The sequence below is a fragment of the Musa acuminata genome, chromosome BXJ1-2 (assembly GCF_036884655.1).
Source record: "Musa acuminata AAA Group cultivar baxijiao chromosome BXJ1-2, Cavendish_Baxijiao_AAA, whole genome shotgun sequence".
Taxonomy (NCBI): Eukaryota; Viridiplantae; Streptophyta; class Magnoliopsida; order Zingiberales; family Musaceae; genus Musa; species Musa acuminata.
This window is the reverse complement of record NC_088328.1, coordinates 15,149,865-15,169,333: the sequence shown is the minus strand read 5'-3', so window position 1 is coordinate 15,169,333 and position 19,469 is coordinate 15,149,865. Positions and strand designations below refer to the sequence as shown.

The following is a 19,469-nucleotide window of genomic DNA, read 5'->3' as shown; positions in this document are numbered from 1 at the left end:
TTATTGATTTGTACTTCAAGGAGATTGTTAGATTACATGGCATTCTAAGAACTATGGTGTCTGATCGAGATTCAAAATTTTTTAGTCATTTTTAGATAGCTCTATGGAGGAAGCTTGGTGCATCTTTGAATTTTAGTAGCTCTTATCATCCACAAATCGATAGGAAAACAAAGGTAACGAACAGAAGCTTGGGTAACTTGCTTAGAAGCTATGTTGGTAAGAACATTAAGCAATGAGATCTCATTCTTCCACAAATTGAGTTTGCTTACAATCGTTTGATGCATCACAATATTGGTAAGAGCCCTTTTAAGGTTGTTTATGGTGCTAATCTTACTTATCCTTTAGACTTAGTTCCTCATTCTACAACTGATCAATTTAGTGGAGATGCTGAAGAGAGAGCTAAACAGATAAAGAAGTTGCATGAGTATTAAAGCAACCATTGAGAAGCAAAATGAGATGTACATACAAGTTGCCAACAAAACACAAGAAGTATATGGAGTTTAATGAGAGTGATTTGGTATGAATTCATCTAAAGAAGGAGAGGTTTTCACTAGGCAAATTTGAGAAATTGAAACTAAAAGCTGATGGTCCATTCAAGGTGCTTAAAAGAATTGACAAGAACACTTATGAGATCGAGCTACCTAGAGATTATGGAGTGTTCCAACATTCAATGTGACTAATTTAAATCCTTATTATGATGAAGGAATAAATGAGGACTTGAGGACAAGTCTTTTTCAAACAGCGGAGATTGACACAGGAGTGTCTAATTTTCTACAATCAGCTCATATAAATCTTGATGATCCTATGGCATTCTCTACAACCCAAAACGCTTGTCTCATAGCCTTAAATCTAGACTTTTCAAATGTGATAGTCCATAAGTCAAATGAGTTGTAAGCCTATTTTCCAAATTTGCAAATGGTCCAGCTTGATTGAATAGCCCAAATTAATTACTAAAAGAGTTAAGGGGCATGCATTTACATGAAAGCTCAAACGGTGGGCAGATTTAAAGAAAGAGTTAATTTAACTTTTCTTCATGACTAAGAAATGAATTAAATAACTTAGTTATCAGCTACAAAGCAATAAATTTCATAGTTTCCTATGCATTGAGGGTTGTTTCATGCACTTGTATTTATTTTGGTGTTTTAGAGTTAGAAAGGGTTTTAGAATTTGATTGTATTTGTAGAAACTTTTTGAGTTCTCTTTTAGCACTATATCTCTTTGGTTTACTAAAGAGTGGTGAGTTTTGTCTTTGTATCTCTTGGACATTTTCTTGAGTGGTAAGTTATTTATCTTCGGTTCTGTATCCTTGTTTAATATCCTTGCGATGATGAATTTTTTGTATCCTTTTGTAATTTTAAATTCGATGATGAGTTATTTATTGATTTTATGAAAGTATTATCTTGATTTGTTTCTTTTCATTCGAAAGACTTATTCCAACAAATACAACTATCAGATTTTTTATTTTTCATTCCTCATTATTCCAGTATCACTGTCCATGGCTTAACTTTCGTTTCAATAAGAGGAAAAAATCAAGTTGAAATACTAGAATTTATTTCATATGAGGGTAACTTAAGAGCAGTCAATGGGCCAGCAAAAGGTATCCGAGTCCAATGATATCATGGTTCAAGAATCAGATGAATCATTAGCAGATGATTCATTGGGCTGGACAGGGCAAGATATTGGAAAGTTTGGGTGGAGACAGCTCAAATGTGCGGCAACACCAGGAAAGACAAATGTGGAGCAGAAGCTGTAAAACAGGAATAATGGATGCAAGATGTCCCGATGGAATCTGCAATCATTAATGTAAATTATCTAAACATTTCTGAGTTTCCATTGTTTGTTTCATTGTGTGTAACCATGTGATATGGTGTTGCAATTGGCGATACAAGTTTCCTTTTCCATGTCTTACTGTTTTTGCTTCGTCTCGTGTTATTATACCATGCAAACCTTTGTTGCTACTTTTAGTAATTTTAGTTTCTTTATGTCTTGTAATCTCTTTGAGAATGACAGAGGAAATGTAACTGTAGCTGATCAAAGGAACAAATATAAGAGACAGCAGAATGGATTTCATTCTCAAGAATGACGATGAATGTGTCAGGCACTCCAGAATGGCAAATGCATCAGTTAGCTATGATGGTTGTAGACATCTTGTAAGCATCTTGGTTTTAACAAGCGGATACTAACAAGGGATCTTCCCAAATGTTGATGCTGGTACCTGTTGCCACAAGTTCCCTGAAGCCAGCTTTAGATTGCTGAATCACATCACAAAGCCTCTTCTGAGTTTTGGATCCATGGCTTTTATTTCATATTCCAAAGGTGCAAGAAAGATATTGATCCAAAGTTTTAATATCTTTGTAAAGAATAGTAGAATTTTCTTTGACACCTACAACATTTTCTTATGCCAGCACCTCAATAGTTTTTTTGGGATAAGTGATGTTATTCTGGCTGATAAGATTTTGAGTTTTCTATGGCAGTTTCTATCACCTCAAAAATAACACTTTTGTCATCCTAGAAACTTTATTGATGACTTTTTCATGCATGCAACTACTAGCAATGGTATGGCTTTCATTATAGAGCTGATCAACATTGACTTGCCAACTTGGGAAATCAACTAGTTGTTCCTCCCCATGAACTCTGTTTAAGACTTCATAGCTCCTAGTATCAAATAGGTAATATGATATGAGTGATGAAAGCTCCTCGACAAGGAAGAGGTCATTTCCCTTCTTTGAAGCCCAACATGTCACATATTTGGTGGTTGATGTTTGGGTTTTAGTTTTTAGGGAAATAAATTTCAGACTTAACTTTGTTAATTCTTAGCCCGATAGCTTCCTAAAGTGGTTTAGATTGCTATTAAACTGCAAACAAGATGAATCATTGTGCTTAATAGTGATTAGGAAATCATTTGCAAGTATCGGATGAGATATCTTAGTACTCCTAGGGTTAGAAGGTTTGATTTTCTTATTGGATATACCGTGAAGAAAGTTAGGATTTGTTGAATCAATATAAAAAATATAAGATCCGATGAGATCTCATTGACAGTTGCCTGTGTAATTTTAGAAGCATCTAGAGGTAGATCCATTAATCATTCTAGTGGTAGTGTGACACGGGAGTGTCTAATTCGTTATAATCTATTCATATGGATCATGCTGATAATATGATATTTTTTCAACTAATAATATTGCCTCATAATCTTCAACTCAGCCTACTCAGATAAGATAGCTCATCAGCATATTCCTGTGTCATGGTGCTTTTCTTCATGGCTAAGGAATACATTAAAGGAGTTGGTTAGGTAAAGCACTTAATTTCAAAATTCTCTATGCATGAAGGGTTGTTTCATGCACTAGTATTTATTTTGGTGTTTAGGGCTTAGAAAAGACTTTAGAAAACTGAGGATATTGGCAAAAGCTCTCTTGGAGTGCTCTTTTGAACTCTGTATTTCTTGAATACATCCTTGAGGGTCCTTGAGTGGTGAGTCTTTTGCTTTCAATTCTGTATCCTTGTTTATTATCATTAGGGTGGTGATCTTACTGTATCCCTTTTGATTTTAAACTTGGTGGTGAGTTATTTTTCGTTTTTACCAAAGTTTCTTCAAGAGTTCGTTCCTTGCCTTCTGTGACATTTTCTATCTGAACAACTATTCTATCGGTATTCTTTCGAAATCCATTCTGTATTTTTACCCTCTCCGGTATCAGTTTGGTATCAGAGCTAAAGGCTAGAGATCATGGTAAGGCAGAATGGAAAAGATATAGTTGGTGAAGATAGCGACCATGAAGATGACGCTGAGTCATTGAGGCTACAGCTACGAAAATTACTACGTAGTCTACAAGAAAAAAATGAAATAATCGACGAACTTCAAAGTAGCTACAACCAGTATGAAAATGATGCTCGAGAGTTTACTTCTAATGATGATACACCTCCTCTTCCAAGGGAGTCGAGAAGATGTCGGAGAAGAAATGGAGTCCAAGACGAGTGGCAAAATAAATATAACCCCAGATTTGATATTATAGAATTTGAAGGTAAAATAAATATTGATGACTTTATCGATTGGCTTAATACAGTAGAAAGAATTTTCGATTTTCATGAACCACCAGAACAAAAGAAAGTCAAACTTGTAGCTCTTAAACTCAAACGTAATGCATCTTTTTGGTAGGAAAATATGAAGAAACAAAGAGAATGTGAGGGGAAGAGTAAGATCGTTACATGGGAGAAAATGAAAAGGGAGTTGAAGAGAAAATATTTACCTCATAATTATAGGCAAGAGATCTTTCTCAAAATACATGATTTCAAGCAAAAAGACCTTAGTGTGGAGGAGTACACTACAGAATTCGATAATTTGATGTTAAAAGGAGAGCTTGTGGAACCGGAAGAACAAACAATTGCAAGATACTTAGGAGGTCTGAAGTATGAGATTACTAAAGTTGTTCAGCTACAGCCATATTGGTCTTTAAATGATGTGAGCAAGCTGACATTAAAAGTTGAAAAGCAATAGAAGTTTGAAAAGAGTTTTCGGTACTGCTTAAAAAAAGGCTATATAATAGGAGGAAGTTTCAAGCCTACTATCCAAAGCAAGGTGTATCGAAGGTGCAAGAAAAGGGTGAAGAATCTGCTGGCAGCAAAAAATACCTAATTCTTCTACCCCAAGTGACCGAAAATGCTTCAAATGTTATGGTTTTGGGCATATTGCTTCAGATTGTCCAAATAGGAGGATTGTAACTTTGGTTGAAGATCATAGTGATGGAGGAGAGGATGAAGCTAAGGACAAACCAAAATACGATGATGATGAGGAAGAGATTACTTATGCTGATCATGGTTTGTCTATTGTATTGCAACGTAGTTTACAAGTGTCCTATGTGGCCGACGATGAAAGTTGGGTGAGAAAAAATGTGTTTCACACTAAATGCACTTCTCTTGGCAAAGTATGCTTAGTGATCATCGACAACGGTAGCTTTGAGAATGTGGTATCTTTGGAGATGGTGCAGAAGCTAAAGTTGGACACCATCCCTCATCCACATCCATACCAATTATGTTGGCTGCAGAAAGAAAATGATATCAATATAACTAAAAGATGTTTAGTTTCATTTTCGATTAGTAAGTATTATAAAGATGAAGTATGGTGTGATATTGCTCCTATGAATGCTTGTCATTTGCTGTTGGGAAGACTTGGCATTATGATAGAAGGGTGTTGTATGACGGTTACAAACATACTTTTTCTTTTAAGGTGAATGAAAAGAAGATTATCTTAGCTCCATTACAACCATCCAAAATCAGTGCACCAAAGAAGAAAGTTAGTACTTTTATGTCCTATGGTGAATGCAAAGGTGAATTAGACAAGGGTGGTCATGTTATGGCTCTAGTAGTAGTAGAGGAAAATGAACAATACAATGAGACACCAGCAATCATGAAACAAATCCTGAAAGAGTTTGAAGATGTTATACCAAAAGAGATTTCATATGGCTTTCCACCCTTGTGAGATATCCAGAATCACATTGATCTTATTCCGGGAGCTGTTCTACCTAATAAGGCAGCATATAGAATGAGTCCCAAGGAGCATGAAGAACTTCAAAGGTAAGTTGATGAATTGGTGAAAAAATGGTTAATTCGGGAGAGCATGAGTCCTTATGCGGTTCCAGCTTTGTTGGTGCCTAAGAAGGATGGTTCTTGGAGAATGTATACGGACAGTCGCACCATCAATAAAATCACAGTGGACTATCGCTTTCCTATTCCAAGGTTAGATGATTTACTTGACCAATTGTGTGGTGCTTATATTTTCTCTAAAATTGATTTGAGGAGTGGCTATCACCAAATAAGAATGAGGCCTGGAGATGAGTGGAAAACAACATTTAAAACTAGAGAAGGCTTATATGAATGGTTGGTTATGTCATTTGGGCTATCTAATGCTCCTAGCACCTTCATGAGATTTATGAATCATATACTTAAGCCATGTATTGAAAATTTTATTGTAGTTTATTTTGACGATATATTGGTGTACAGCAAGAGCGAAGAAGAGCATATGAATCATCTGAAAGAGATCTTTCTTATTTTAAGGCAGCAAAAGCTTTATGCTAATCTAAAGAAGTGTGATTTCTTTACTTCTAGTGTGGTGTTTTTGGGATACGTTGTTTCAAAAGATGGAATCATGATGGATCAAAGTAAGGTAGAGGCTATTCTCAATTGGCCAACACCTGCTTCATTGCATGATGTGAGGAGTTTCCATGGCTTAACTTCATTTTACAAAAGATTTATCAAGGGTTTCAGCTCTATTGTCGCTCCAATCACCAAATGTCTGAAATGTGATAAATTCAAATGGACTAGTGAAGCTAATGATGCTTTTGAGCTTTTAAAAAGAAAGGTGACCGAAGCTCCTATCTTAGTTCTACCAAATTTTGATAATGTGTTTGAAGTTGAATGTGATGCATCTAATTGAGAATTGGTGCTGTCTTGAGTCAAGACGAAAAGCCCATTGTATTTTTTAGTGAAAAGCTGAATGATACGAGAAAGAAATACTCTACTTATGATAAGGAGTTTTATGTGATTTATCGAGCTTTGTCTCATTAGAGTCAATATCTTCTTGCCAAGCCATTTGTTCTATATTCTGATCATGAGGCATTAAAGTTTATTAATCACCAACACAAGCTAAACAAGAGGCATGCAGCTTAGGTGGAGCTTTTACAATCTTACAACTTTACAATCAAGCACAAATCTGGTGTTCAAAATGTAGTTAGTGATGTATTGAGCAGAAAGTATTCTTTATTATTAGCAATAGAAGTCAAAGTGGTTGGATTTGAAACATTCAAAGATCTCTATGAGAATGATGTGGATTTCGGCTCAATATGGCAGAATTGTAAATCAGGTTTCTTTCAACCATTTTTTATCTTTGATGGTTTTCTTTTTCGAGCTAATCCTTTATGTGTTCCATCCTGTTCTTTGAGATAAATAATTCTAGCTAAAGCTCATGATGATGTTTTGGGTGGATATTTCAGTAGAGATAAGACCTTAGCTCTTATTCAATCAAACTTCTATTGGTCTAAAATGTTTAGAGATGTGGAAAGACATGTAAAGCAATGTCGAGTGTAAATTCAATCAAATATTATCCACTTCTTCTACAACTACAAATTCACAAACATTATAGTGTAAATTTTCATCCATCCTAAAAGTTATAGGAGCTGATGTTGGTTGCAATGTTGGTTGGGGGCCTTGTAGAAGTTTAATCGGAGAAGAGTGCCTTTTAATACATTAGGTTCCTTAGCTTACCATTTACATCTTTATTAAGTCAATTGGAACAAATTCTTTTACTTCTATAATTCACTTAAAAATTCAAAAGTTTGCAAACTTTATAATCCCATCATTGAAAAAATTATAATCAAGAGACTTTATTTTTTTTGAAAAATTTTTTAAGTGGATTGTGGTTTCAAGAAAATTTATTCTAGTTAACTTGACATATGTAAAATAATAAGCTGAGGAGGTAAATGCATTGATGATCTCATTCTATAGCCAGAGATTATCCAAACCTATCATTCAAAAGAACCTTCGATATTGCTATCTCTATCAACTCCTATAAATTATAAACAAAATAGAAAACAATATGAATGGATGAAAGTTTATGTTAGTAATTTTTGTGAACTTATATATGTAAGAGAAGTAGATAATGTCAGCTAAGATTTTCTCAATTGCACGAAGAAATCTTACTGCTTTGTTGAGAGAAATCCTCCCTCATATTATGTAAAAATAGGGAGCACATATTAAACATAAAAATATCTTCTTCATTATTTATTCTATCCGATACACCTTACACTATTTGATGATAGTGGTTAAGTGATGCAATAAATAGAGAAAAGCAATGCTAGAATAGATTGATTCAATGCCACATGAGTGCAAGTGTGATCTAAGATTCTTCAACTCACCTCTTTTTTTTCTTAATTACAGTAATTTTATATTTTTAGCATATAGGTTTATGAAATCTAGTTTAGATTAGTTGTAAATATTTCTAAAATTTTAGATTTAAATACTTAATATAATCTCTAGCCTTTAATAATATTTAAAAACCTAGTTTTAGTTTAAAATTATGATCTTATTCTGTAATAGATCTGACATACAATTATTTCATAAAGTTTTATTTGAATTATTCATGATTTTTCATTCTTAATTTAAAATTATTTGTTCATTAATATTTTTAATTCATGATAAATAGTTTTGAAATTGAATTCGGAGTGTGTGTGTGTGTGTGTGTATATATATATATATATATATATATATATATATATATATATATATATATATATATATATATATATATATATTCTTAAAAGTTTTACATATTTTAAATCTTTATTATAATAATTTTTGTAAATTTAAAATTATTATAGTATACTTTATAAGTTTATGACTAGAGGTCTTGTTAATGTCTTATGGTGGATAATATTCGTTGATGATAGTTTATTGATTTTATTATATATTTTGAGAGAATATTTAAATTTATAAATTTCAAATGAGCATCTAAAATTTTAGTAAAATTTATAGTTAATCCAAACAATGTTTCATAACTTTTAAAGATAGAAATATTAAATTACTATAATAAAGGAACAAGAAGAGTTAGAAAAATGCATAGAAATTCTTGGTGGGCTTCAACACAAAAGAAGTCAACCCCAAAGTTATGGCAACACCACCAACAAAAGAAGCATGAGGAAAACACTGTTGTATCTCTATATCTGTATTGTTTAATGACCAAAGAAAGAACCATAGCTTTCCCTGTCCTGTGATTGATTGAAGGACAAAACAATTGCAATAACAAATGCAAATGAAGTAAATCACACCAAAGTTATGACAACACCACCAACCAAAGAAGAATCACCAGCAGATGTTTCAGAAAGAACCATGAGGAGGAAAACATCTATTGTTTACTGCTGACTAAAGAACCATGGATTTCCCTATCCCATTATTGAAAGGGGAAGGTAATTATAATAACAAATGTAAATGAAGTAGCCTTATATCCTTCATTTCCACCAATTTTATCTGCCATTCTCATTTAGATTCTATTTACAGAACATTTAAAAATCATATCTTTTTTACAAAGATGAAGGGAGAAATTCTTAACCTTCGTCTTCGTGGCTCCTTGGAAAAATTTTTCCGAACTTACTTCTTAGTGCTCAGATGATGGTGGTAATGATTGACCTTGGACAAGCTCCGGAAATCATCATCTTTAGTGGACTCTATCGCTTTAGCTCTGATATCCATATAGTGTTAGGATCAAGAGCACTAAAAGGGGGGGGTTGAATTAGTGCAGCGGAAAAATTTCAATGATTTAAAACTGCATTCGTATGATGAAATAGTTTCCAACGTAAAATCGTTTTCGGAAACTTAACTTGAAAGCGAGTTCGTAAATGAGTGCAGCAAAAGTAATGAGGAAGTAAAGCACATATGGAGGTTTGCAGTAAGGTAAGCAGTAAGAATAAATGCAAACTAGAGAAGACGAGAGTTTATAGTGGTTCGGTCAATCGTGACCTACATCTACTCCTCCGATTCCTCTTCTATCGAGGCCACCGGCATCCACTAATGATCTTCCTTTACTAGGCGAAGATCAACCTCCTTCTTACACCCCTCTTCTCCTTTTACCGGGTTTAGGAGACAACCCTTACAAGCACTCACTCTCATCTCTTAAACAGAATTCTAACACTTAAGCTAGAGGAGGAAAATTCTAGAGATTACAGCAGCGTTTTCTCTCTTTTAATCTCTCTGTGCTTGTGTGTTTTACCCAGGGATGGGAGGGGTATTTATAGGCTCCAAACTTGTTTGAATTTGGAGCTAAAAAATGTCATCTCCTGGATTTCTGGGGTCCCGGTGGTACCACCTCCTGACTAGGGTGGTATAATCACCTGGCAGCTCGGAGACTGAGCCTTTGGGCGGTTGCACCACCCAGTCTCGCTCGGAGACTGAGCCCTAGTGGTGCCACCGCCTGACTGGGGCGGTTGCACTGCTTGGCAGAGCTCGGAGACCGAGCTCAGGTGGTTCCATCACTTGTCAAGGGCGATTGCACCGCCTAATCTCACTCGGAGACTGAGCCCAGGCGGTGCCACCGCCTGACTGGGGCGGTTGCACCGCCCAGCTTTCCTGGGAGACCTTCTCCTGGGCGGTGCCACAGCCGACCTTGGCGGTGCCACCGCTTGGCAGGAATTCTGGTCCAAATGGGTTGATCCATTCGGCCCAATTTGGGTCTATCAAGGGCCCAATTGCCCCCAGATTAAGTTAATGGGATCACCTCCCATTTCTAACTTAATCTACATGCTAACTACGATATTTCTTAAGACATTTACTATAACTTACTCCGGTGCGTCAATCGCTTCTTTCGGCGAGCTTCCGGTGAACTTCCGTCAATCATCCGATGAACCCTCGATGATGCTCCTGCCAAATTCCGGCAAACTCCTGCACTTGCGACGATTCACTTGGCGAGTTCTGACGAGCTTCTTTTGGCAAGCTCTTGGACTTCTCGGATTTGTTCCCGCAGAACATCCGACGACCATCCGGACTTCCGTTGAACTCTCGAACTCCCAACGTGATCATAGTCTTGACTCCGGTGCAACTCCTACTGTATGTCTTACTTCCATTGTAGTTAATCCTGCACATGTAAAACAAAACTTCGATCGAGACAATTAATCCTAAACAATTAACCAAGTTGTCCGACATGTCATTGGTCCCTCGACACTTCGTTCGATTCTTCGGCGCATCATCCTCTCTTGCGGCCTATTGCCCAATTGGCCAGTTGACTCCGCAACTTCGATATCCTTGGCACAATACCTGCTCTTCTTGGCCCGATGCCTGAGTCTACGGCACGAAGCCTTCTGTCGATACGTCGACCGATCCACTGGCCTGACGTCCAATCTTTTGATATGTTCCTCCGGCACAACATGATTTTTTCTACTTTAATTGTCTCATCCTGATCGAAGCATCCTACGTCACTCAAAACGCAGATTAAAACATAAACAAATATCAAGTGGTTTCATCATCAAAATACGAGATTCAACAATCTCCCCCTTTTTGATGATGACAACCACTTGATGACGGAGTTAAGCTTTACTCTTGGAGTTTAAACAAACTCCCCATATCAATATGCCATATTGATAGTACCTTGAATTCAAACTGAATTCAAGTCATTGCAATATTCATCATGAATACTTGCAACACGTCATCATGAACTTATGCATAACATCATACTTCTCCCCTTTTGTCATCAACAAAAAAGAGAAGTCCAACTATTCTTGTGTTTGGAATATTGGTTCAACTCATTGCATGAAAAATATAGTATCAAATTTTATCATCATGCAATCAAGCAATTAAAGATGTGCAAGTTTAGCATGTTTGCGTTTCATGAGATAGCAACTGTTTGCTTCTCTTTAGACTACAAGCTAACAATTTTTACGATATGCAAGTTTTACTACATACAAGCTAGCAAAGATTTCGAAAGCTAATGCAAGATAGCAATGTTACAACATTTTAGAACTTGCAAGCTAGCAATTTAAAGATATTCAAGATAGCAATTTCTTCTCTTTTGAGAAGTGCAATTTTTGCTTTCTTCTTGAATCGTGCAATTTGCTTCTTTTGAGATGGCAACTTTTTGCTTCTCTTTAGATCATAAGCTAACAATTCTAGCAAATTTTACATCATGTAAGGTAGCAAATTTTTGTGATGTTCAAGATGTCAAGTTCTTTTCCTTGCAATATATAAGCTAGCAAATATTTGCTTCCTTTACAAAGTGCATGTTTCTAAATTTTGTAAGATGAGCTAGCGATATTTCTCCCCCTTTATCAATGTCAAAAAGAAAGGAAGACCCTTTGCGTCAATTTCTAAATCATGACAAAGGTAAGTATCAATCTTATCATTATATTTTCAAATTAAAACATGCATATTTTCAAAACCATACATTTCATTTTTCATGCATTATATAAATAAATCAATCATCATTATGAGCATATCATACATGATACTCAAACATTAAAATTTTTAAGCATTTATCAACATGTTGATCATGATACCAAACATTCATCATTTAAAGCATTCATGATACATATCATATGCAATACATCATGTACATCATTGTCATAAGTATTGCATGCATCATTTCAAATTCATGAATATTTCATCATTGCATGCATCATACCAAATCATAAAATATAAAATCATCATTAATGTATAATTCCTAATCATCATTTATTAAACATCATGATGGTACCAAATTTGTCAAATTACATCCTACCATGCATGATCAAAACTTCTTATTTGTATACATCAAAATAAATTAATGAATATTTCATGTATTCATATCATCACATAAGGAATATCAAGAAGAATTATTACGTGATGAGATGTATTTCATACATTCAAAGAATTTCACATGACAAAATTCAAGTCATAAGCCTTAAAAGATGTCATGAAAGAACATATAAACAATCTTGATTTATAAAATGAATACTAAAGTTATAATTTCGAAAAATCAAGAGAAACCGTGATTCATTTTAACAAATCTCCTCTTAAATAAATAACATAAAGAATTCTTAAAAGATAATGAAAAAGATAGAATTCATTTAATCTTGTAAGAGAACAAGATATTAATTTATGCATATAAAATCTTAATTTAAGCATAAGAAATCTCAATTTATAAATTTTGAAAAATCAAGATAAAACGTATTTAAATCATCAAATCAAGATCATTTTCAAGAGATTCACAAAAGTAATGCAAATAGATTCATTAATTTTCCTTTTTGAAAAATCAATAAAGTCGAAAAAATAAATTTTTCAAGAAGAAACGTTTCCACTTTTTAGTTGTTTTAATTCAGGTGATTTATTTCATACATGCATGTTCTTTTCTTTTATGCCAAATAAAAACATGCATCAACGTTTAGGATCAAAAAAATGAACTTCATCATAAAACCATCAAGATCAATAGATTCTCAAAAATGAATTGTTAGGATTAAGAAAATCCGAAAATGAAATTTAAAACTTTCATGCATTCGGACATGGTTTTGCTATAAATTTTCAAATTCAATCATGAAGATAAAACATGCTCATGATCATGGAAATTTTTATATCCAAAACACATAATTTTTAACATATTATTAAGGCATGTAATAGTGTAAAATCATCAAGATACACATGTATGGATTAATCCTAAGCACTATCACATATCATATAATTATCATCCCTAATGTTGCATACATCATTCAACATTTCAAAACATAATATGCATGAAACCTTAGCAATATACTTTTCATGATCAAATTTTTAAATTTTCAAAGATGCTAAAAAACAAAACATGATATAATTTTTAAAAAATAATTTTTTATTTCCTATTCCTACTATCTAAATTAAGCACTCATGAAAGACTTCAAGTAATTTCAAAATAATTCAAGAGAGTTGAGTTACTTACCTTGTAGTCGAAGCTCGTCAAAGCCCAATTCGCTGTTTCACCTTTGGAAATTTTTGATTCATCCTTGGTTGCCTTCCTTTTCTTTGGCCTCTTCCTCCGTTCAAGTTCATTGTTTATTTTAGATTTTTGTTTAATAAACTTATTAAGATTTAGTGTTCGAAGTTCAAGCTCATCATTGTCCTCATCACTTGAGTCATCGCTCAATTGGTATTCATTTGTCCGGAATTCCAAATCCTTCCTATTCTTTGGAAGGTGGTTCAAGTGCTCATCGGTTTCAAAATGTTCCAAAAGTGTTATTTCATAGGTCATTAATGAACCAATTAATTCTTCAAGTAGAAAAATATTTAAATCTTTTGTTTCTTGTATTGCGATTATTTTAGGATCCCACCTTTTTGGAAGGGATCTTAAGATCTTGCTTACGAGATCAAAATTCGAAAAAGATTTACCAAGAACTCTTAGATTATTGATGACATCCGTGAAACGGGTGTACATGTCACCTATAGTCTCACTTGGTTGCATTCGAAAATACTCAAAATCATGTAATAAAATATTAACTTTCGACTCTTTGACTCTACTAGTTCCCTCGTGCGTGATTTGTGTTCGCCAAATATCAAAAGCCGTTTTGCACATAGAAATCCAATTGAACTCATTTTTGTCTAGACCGCAAAATAAGGCATTCATAGCCTTTGCGTTTAAAGAAAAATACTTCTTCTTCAAATCCGACCATTCGTTCATCGGTTTATAGGGAAGTTGAAAATCATTTTCAACAATATTCCATAAATCCAAATTCATAAAAATCAAGAAAACTCTCATTCAAGTTTTCCAATAAGTGTAGTCCAATCCGTTAAACAACGGTGGACGAACAACCGATAAGCCCTCTTGAAAGCCATGAAGAGCCATTTCTCTCGGGTGTAAATCTGAAATGAGAAATACCGGGCTCTGATACCAATTGTTAGGATCAAGAGCACTAAGAGGGTGGGGGGGGGGGGTGAATTAGTACAGCGGAAAACTTTCGAGGATTTAAAACAACGTTCGTATGATGAAATAGTTTCCGACGTAAAACCCTTTTCGGAAACATAACTTAAAAGTGAGTTCGTAAATGAGTGCAGCAAAAGTAATGAGGAAGTAAAGCACATATGGAGGTTTGCAGTAAGGTAAGCAGCAAGAATAAATGCAAACCAGAGAAGACGAGAGTTTATAGTGGTTCAGTCAATCGTGACCTACATCCACTCCTCCGATTCCTTTTCCATCGAGGCCACCGGCATCCACTAACGATCTTCCTTTACTAGGCGCAGATGAACCTCCTTCTTACACCCCTCTTCTCCTTTTACCGAGTTTAGGAGACAACCCTTACAAGCACTCACTCTCCTCTATTAAACAGAATTCTAACACTTAAGCTAGAGGAGGGAAATTCTAGAGATTGCAGTAGCATTTTCCCTCTTTTAATCTCTCTGTGCTTGTGTGTTTTACCCAAGGATGGGAGGGGTATTTATAGGCTCCAAACTGGTTTGAATTTGGAGCTAAAAAATGTCATCTCTCAGATTTCCGGGGTCCTGACGGTACTACCTCCTGACTGGGGTGGTACAACCGCCTGGCAGCTCGGAGACTGAGCCTCTAGGCGGTGCCATCACCTGACAGGGGCAGTTGCACCGCCCGGTCTCGCTCGGAGACTGAGCCCTGGCGATGCCACCGCCTGACTGGGGCGGTTGCACTGCCTAGCAGAGCTCGGAGACCGAGCTCAGGCATTTCCACCGCCTGTCAAGGGCGGTTGCACCGCCCAGTCTCACTCGGAGACTGAGCCCAAGCAGTGCCACCGCCTGTCTGGAGCAGTTGCACCGCCCAGCTTTCCTAGGAGACCATCTCCTGGGCGGTGCCACCGCCGACCCTAGCGGTGCCACCGCCTAGCAAGAATTATGGTCCGAATGGGTTGATCCATTCGGCCCAATTTGGGTCTGTCAAGGGCCCAATTTCCCCCAGATTAAGTTAATGGGATCACCTCCCATTCCTAACTTAATCTACATGCTAACTACGACATTTCTTAAGACATTTACTACAACTTGCTCCGGTGCGTCAATCGCTTCTTCCAGCGCGCTTCCGGCGAACTTCCATCGATCATCCGATGAACCCTCGATGATGCTCCTGCGGACTTCCGGCAAACTCCTGGACTTGCGACGATCCACTTGGAGAGTTCCGACGAGCTTCTTTTGGCAAGCTCTTGGACTTCTCGGATTTGTTCTCGCAGAACCTCCGACGACCGTCCGGACTTCCGTCGAACTCTCGAACTCCCAACATGATCATAGTCTTGACTCCGGCACAACTCCTGCTGCATGTCTTACTTTCATCGTAGTTAATCCTGCACATGTAAAACAAAACTTCGATTGAGACAATTAATCCTAAGCAATTAACCAAGTTGTCCGGCATGTCATTGGTCCCTCGACGCTTCGTCCGATTCTTCGGCGCATCGTCCTCTCCTACGGCCTATTGCCCAATCGGCCAGTTGACTCCGTAACTCCGATATCCTTTGCACAATACCTACTCTTCTTGGCCTGATGCCCGAGTCTACGGCCCGAAGCCTTCTGTCGATACGTCGACCGATCCACCGGCCCGACGTCGATTCTTCTGACATGTTCCTCCGGCATAACATGATTTTTCCTACTTTAATTGTCTCATCCTGATCGAAGCATCCTGCGTCACTCAAAACACAGATTAAAACATAAACATATATCAAATGGTTTCATCATCAAAATACGAGATTCAACATATAGGTGGCTGAACTCTTCTCCTACCGTGCTATCCTCACCGTCCCCAACAATCGCTCCAGTGGCTTCTCTTTCGACTACCCCTTAATAGAAACCCCATATCAATCGTCACGATTATCAATAAAAAACTCCTCTTTATTTTATTATTAATTAAATTTTACTAATTGTACAATTACCATATATTTATATATGATAATATATAGAGTTTAATATATCTTACAATCTCAAATTTACAGTTACCATATATATATATATATATATATATATATATATATATATATATATATATAATTACTATGATACCACGTTAAATTATTTATATATCATTCCATCTAAAGCATATGACATATATAAGACATACCATTCACTTTTTACATATAATTATATAAAGAAGGCATTTTAATAGTCGGAATGTATGAAAAATTGAGTTGTAATAGATATATTATTATTTATTTGGACCTGAGTATTTTAAATCAATAGGTTACATTTAAAGATTTAATAAACTAATTATTTCATTGGATCACATCATTAGACTTATCTAAGAAGCCTTAACATAAATTGGACACTTTGCAAGTGTTTGATTTTTAAAGACATATTTATCATAATATCATATTTAGAAGGATAGTCTATTTCAATATATTTAATTAATTTTTAATAATTTCATACGTGGCGTTTGAGAGAAGATATTAGAGTTTAATATAACTTCACAAATTTAAGGTAACCAAATATATTTATCACTTGTTCTGTTGCGACTTGCGACGCGAAGGAGCCTCCGAACTCCACGGTCCCTCTGCCCGCCTCCGATGGCTCACTCGCTCTCCCTTGGAGCTCCTCTCCCCCTCCGCCTCCCTCCTCCTTTCCTCCCCTCCGGCATCGAACAGCTGCAGTATCAGTTCCCTGATCGAGTCAGGTGGTGGGAACGCCCTCCCGTCCGTCGCCCCGGCGTTGGCGTGAAGGAATGCCGTGTACGCCGGCACCACCGCCTTCGCCACCGCCTCCCCTATCTGCTCCCTCAGGTCGGCGTCCCGAATGCAGTAGAGGCTCTTGTGCTTCCTCAGGTTATCGTCGAATCCCCTCATGAATTCCTCCGTCGTCGCTCTCGCCGTCCCCGCCGCCTCGTTCCTCTCCAGCAGCCTCACCAGAGGCCCCCATGCTGCCTCCTGGTACGCGAACGCCGCCTGCTCCGCCGCGGTCTTGTACCTCGCTTTCATCATGTCCTCCCCCACCAGCCTCGCCACCTCCGTCCCCCTCGTCCTCATGTACATGTACCAGTACGCGTTGGTGGCCATCACGTGGGGCAGTACTCGGTCCTTCTTCCCGTACCTCGACCGCTGCGCCTCTACGTTACGCTGCAACGCCTCCAGAATACCGCGCACTGCGTCACCGAGGAGCCCCTCATCGTCGCCGTCCGCCTCAGGGGGTCGCGAAGGCAGCTCCGGTCTCCAGGTGCGCTCTGTTCGTAGCACTCGACCCATCGGTCCGGCGTACGCGGCCGTCGCGAGACATTTGAGGTAATGGACGGCGTATCGGACGACCTTCGGCACCGACCCATCCGCCGGCGGCGGTGCGCCGTCCTGCAGTCCCTCAATCCGGAGGCCAAATTCCCTGAATGCCGTCGCCGCCGCGTGGACGACGAGCTTCTGGAGCTCGCGGAACCGCGCTCGGACTTGGCCGCCCGCCTCTCCGTCGAAGACGGCCGCCAGATCGGGCCACATCCTGTCCAACGCGTCGAACATGTCGAGGAGCTTGAACAGCTTCTGCGGCTGCTTCGAGCTCCGGGCGACGCCCTCACCGAAGCAGAAGAAGACGGCCATAATCCGGTCGGCGATCTTTGCGAGGCATTCAGGCCACACGGCGCCGCCCATCAATCCGCCTAGCACGTCGTGGCAGAGCCGTTTCTCCACGGCGAACAGCATCCGCACCGCCACCTCGAGGTGCCGGATCCAGAGCGTGATCGCCGCTTCCACATCCTCCCACTCCATCGCGTCCATGTCCTCCGGCGCGGACGTCCTCAGGTACTCTGGTTTCAACCTCATCAGCGCCTGCGCCGCCCTTCGGTACCTCACCTGCGATCACCCACCCCCTTAATCCGCCGGCCACACGGCATTCCCCAGTCAACGATCTCGAATCGACATGGATACTTACCGTAACGAAGATATCGATCGCGATGTCGAGGCAATCGTTGGCGGCGAGCGTTTGGGCGATCCGCCGGAGGGCCTCAATCTGGAGAGACGAGCCGAGATGGGGGAGATCAGAGCCGTCGGTCGCTTCCGGGATCAGATCAAGGCCATCAGATTCGCCAAAGGCGTGATGCTTGAGCTGGAGAAGGAGAGACTCGCACTCGTGCTGCAGCAGGAGAAGGGCTTCGTCCAAGAGGCCTTCGTACCGCATGGCGTCGACCTCGTCCTCGTAGAGGGCCTGGAGGGCGGCGAGGGCCTCACTGAGGCGGTGGAGGCGGAGGCGGTCCGTGGCCTTGGTCCGGCTCAGGAACTCGACCGCCTCCTGAAGGCGCTGCACCGCTGGCTCGCACTCAGCGGCGACGCCTGCGACCGCGTCGTGGAGGCTGTCGACGCAATCGACGTAGGCGACGATGCGGCGGGGGTCGGCCGCGGGAGGGGAGAGCCGGAGTAGCCGGCGCTGGAGGGACCGGACGAGAGAGAAGCCGCGGAGAAGGGCGAGGGCGGGGGAGACGGCGCGGTCGATGCGGGTGCGGAGGGCCTGGGCTGCGACGGCTTGGGAGTGAAGTGGCGCCACCGCGTCATAGATGGCGGAGATGGCGGCGAGTCGGACTGAGAGGCGACCGTCGAAGCCGGAGATGGCCACGTCAAGCTCGGAGGAGGAGCGGAGGACCGAGTCGATGCCGGAGCGCGAGGCGTGGAGCTTGTCGATCATGGTGTCGGCGCTGACGCCGTCGTCGTGGATCGCGTTTGTGGCGTCCTCCATCGCGGAGCATCAAACAGGCGGTGGAAGCACTTGAAGTTATGGAGGCGAGGAACGATGTGATAAATAGGAGATGTGAGAGCGAGCGAACAAAGAAACAAAGGAAAGAGACGAATGGAGTGACGGTGAGTCCGAGGGAGGAAGCAGGTAATACCAAATGGCGGAAGAGCAAAGCGGACATTTAGGAGGAAGCAGCTTCGGAGAAGACAAGGACGGAATCGTGCTTCGCTTCCATTTGGCATTCCGTGGAGATATATATATATATATATATATAGAAAGAGAGAGAGAGAGAGAGAGAGAGAGAGAGAGAGAGAGAGAGGGGTGCGCGGAGGGATGGCGTAAGGACAATAAAAATG

The 19,469-nt window shown here is 39.2% G+C and overlaps 1 protein-coding gene across 1 annotated transcript; it reads right to left on the bottom strand.

The window, feature by feature from the left end:
• Positions 1 to 16,845: 16,845 nt before the first annotated feature.
• On the bottom strand, positions 16,846 to 19,254 carry LOC135612270 (exocyst complex component EXO70I-like). Its single transcript, XM_065108361.1, has 2 exons — positions 18,319 to 19,254; positions 16,846 to 18,239 (listed from the first exon to the last, which is right to left on the bottom strand). Exons 1-2 carry the CDS (start codon positions 19,114 to 19,116, stop codon positions 16,908 to 16,910), a joined length of 2,130 nt encoding a protein of 709 aa, XP_064964433.1. The 5' UTR covers positions 19,117 to 19,254; the 3' UTR covers positions 16,846 to 16,907.
• Between the last annotated feature and the right edge of the window lie 215 nt (positions 19,255 to 19,469).

Bases quoted from the DNA above. Each gene is read 5' to 3' on its own strand.
- LOC135612270 (XM_065108361.1), bottom strand. From the start codon at position 19,116: ATGGAGGACGCCACAAACGCGATCCACGACGACGGCGTCAGCGCCGAC. The intron at 18,240-18,318 runs GTAAGTATCCAT...GGGTGATCGCAG, and splicing joins CGATCGATATCTTCGTTACG to GTGAGGTACCGAAGGGCGGC.